At 42.6% G+C, this 2405-nt stretch overlaps 1 protein-coding gene across 1 annotated transcript; it reads right to left on the bottom strand.

Moving 5' to 3' along the window:
* Positions 1–6: 6 nt before the first annotated feature.
* Positions 7–1826, bottom strand: LOC104951319 (probable C-mannosyltransferase DPY19L3). The gene is made up of 2 exons (XM_010777950.1): positions 1671–1826; positions 7–460 (listed from the first exon to the last, which is right to left on the bottom strand). Exons 1-2 carry the CDS (start codon positions 1779–1781, stop codon positions 239–241), a joined length of 333 nt encoding a protein of 110 aa, XP_010776252.1. The 5' UTR covers positions 1782–1826; the 3' UTR covers positions 7–238.
* Between the last annotated feature and the right edge of the window lie 579 nt (positions 1827–2405).

The raw sequence follows: 2405 nt of genomic DNA, 5'->3' as shown, positions 1-2405 counted from the left end.
CAGAGCATGACTCCTTTAGGTGCTTCTACACTCTGCTAACTAAAACAATGCAGCCCCGAGCCTGAACCGGCACACTGCTCCAACAGCACAGTTCACAGAGCTATGTGTTCAAAAAATAATGGGCATGATCACAGCTGGGCACAGTGCAGAGGGGAGGCAGAAGAACAGTGAGGACTCGAGGCTTTTATCTCTTCTTCTGCTCCGTCTCTCCCCCTCTGGCCTCTGACCGCCTTTCCTCTCACAGAGCCTGATCCTGCTGCTGAGAGGCGCTGGGCTCTGGCGAGCTCTTGGTGTTTTTCTTGCGTTTCTTCTTGACCCGGTACACATGGAAGGTTTTGTTCTGAAATGTTCTGTTGAACAGAGCGGTGTAAGAGACGGCGTCTGTCTTGACTTCCTCGCAAAATCGACGATGGGTGGCGGGGACAAGGTCCTGGTCGTTTTCCCCGTCTCCGTCCATGATCTGATGGAACACAGAAGGAGCATGTCAGCACCAACGGCAACAAGAGGTCACTTTATGCTGATGATGCACGGATAACTGTAAATATGACGGCCTCAAACATGCTTTCTTCTATTTTACTTTACAACTGTGTAACTGAAAAACATTTGAATGCTTAATGTTTACCTTCCTCAATTTCAACCTAGGTTTCTAAAATTAAAAATACATTAAAAAGACTGGCCACTTATAGAATAGGGCTGACGCCCATTACATTACATGTCATTTGTTAGACGCTTTTATCCAAAGCGACTTACATACATTCAGTCCTGTGGACAATCCCCACAGGAGCAATTTGGGGTGAAGTGTCCTGCCCAGTGACACAACGACATGATGACTGCAGTGGGACTCAAATTTGCTACCCCCTGATTCCAAGTCCAGCACACTATCCACTGAGCCACAGCCTCCCAAAATGCAAGTTAAGCCGCGTTTCACCTCTGTATCTCCAATAAAGACACTCTCTGGCCTAAAAAATAACTACAAAAATGATAATATATAAATACAAATAACAAATACAAAAATAAAATACAACATTTTCACAACCTGAATTTCGATATTTTGTTGGTTTACTAATATATGTTCTGGACTCCATTTGTAGTTCCAGAGAAGACATCAATTGTACATCCTACATAGTTAATGACAAAAGACATGACCAAATGAACAGTTGACTGACAATGGCAACCAAGTGCGCAATGTTTCCAAAACACCATGAACAAATCCCTATCTTTAAATGCTAACTTCAGTGTCTGCCAGTGTCTACAACACTCTACCACCTTTGAAGGATCTGGTTTAAAAGAAAGAAAGAAAATAAAGTCCAAATCGGAAGAGACAAAAGAAGAGACACAAATAAGTACAAAAAGAATGGCATTTTTTCAATAAAGCTGTCAAGATGTCAGATGTAGCGTCTGCTTTGTGACATTTACGCCGTCAAAACAAAAACACAGTGGTGTTGTGTTTAATGTGTCTTAGCCAGACATCCAGACTGAAGCCTCTTCTAATCCAAAGAGCCAGCACCTGGCATCAAAATAAGGAGAGATAGCAACAGCAAGAGAGTGAGAAACAGAGACGCGCAGACAAAAAGGGAAAGTATTGATCTTTATGGAGGCTGAAAGCTTTCACCCGGTCACAGAAGTTGTGGCACAGTCACAATGAGTCACGGTGTATAAATGCCACCCACGTGTCCATTGGCCAGGTCCAGCAGGTCCCTCAGTCTGCAGCCTCTCCTGTGCCTGCGCTCGTAGCAGATGCTGTTCTCCAGAACCACGTAGTCCGCCCCCATGGCCTTCATGATGTCATAGACTTCCTCCGGGGAGCGCCGAGCGTACACCTGATAAACCTGCTCACACACACACACACACACACACACACACACACACACACACACACACACACACACACACACACACACACACACACACACACACACACACACACACACATACAGAAGAGATTTGCTTAGGATTGCTTTTTCTATTCTGAAGATCCTCCTGGGTTATAATTTGACTCCAATATCTTTGAAAGGAGAACAAACCTCTCTGATGGAACTCAATCACCACACATTTATATTCTGAATTACAGTTTTGATAAAAGTCGGTTTAGATTAAATTCTGACAGGCTTACGAAAAATAATAATTGGGGAATTGAAAACAGAATCCGAGGGGGGACAAAAGCTAAATTGTTAAACACAGCTGAGTGAACTTTCTGAAATCTGTTATGGTTCATGTTATATTTGTGGCTGATGAAATTAAACTTTTAACCACTTTCACACAGCAACAAAAAACACAAACTAAACAACATAAGAAATGTATTGTTTATAAGGGACAAACTCAGCCCAGTAGCATTTTGTAAATAAGATTTAATTTTAAAGAGGGCTGGAACTTTGAAGTGTCAAAATCTAGCTGGAAAATGAATG

Source organism: Notothenia coriiceps, unplaced genomic scaffold, assembly GCF_000735185.1.
Source record: "Notothenia coriiceps isolate Sejong01 unplaced genomic scaffold, NC01 NC01_scaffold00018938, whole genome shotgun sequence".
Taxonomy (NCBI): domain Eukaryota; kingdom Metazoa; phylum Chordata; class Actinopteri; order Perciformes; family Nototheniidae; genus Notothenia; species Notothenia coriiceps.
This window is presented reverse-complemented; position numbering and strand designations above follow the sequence as displayed.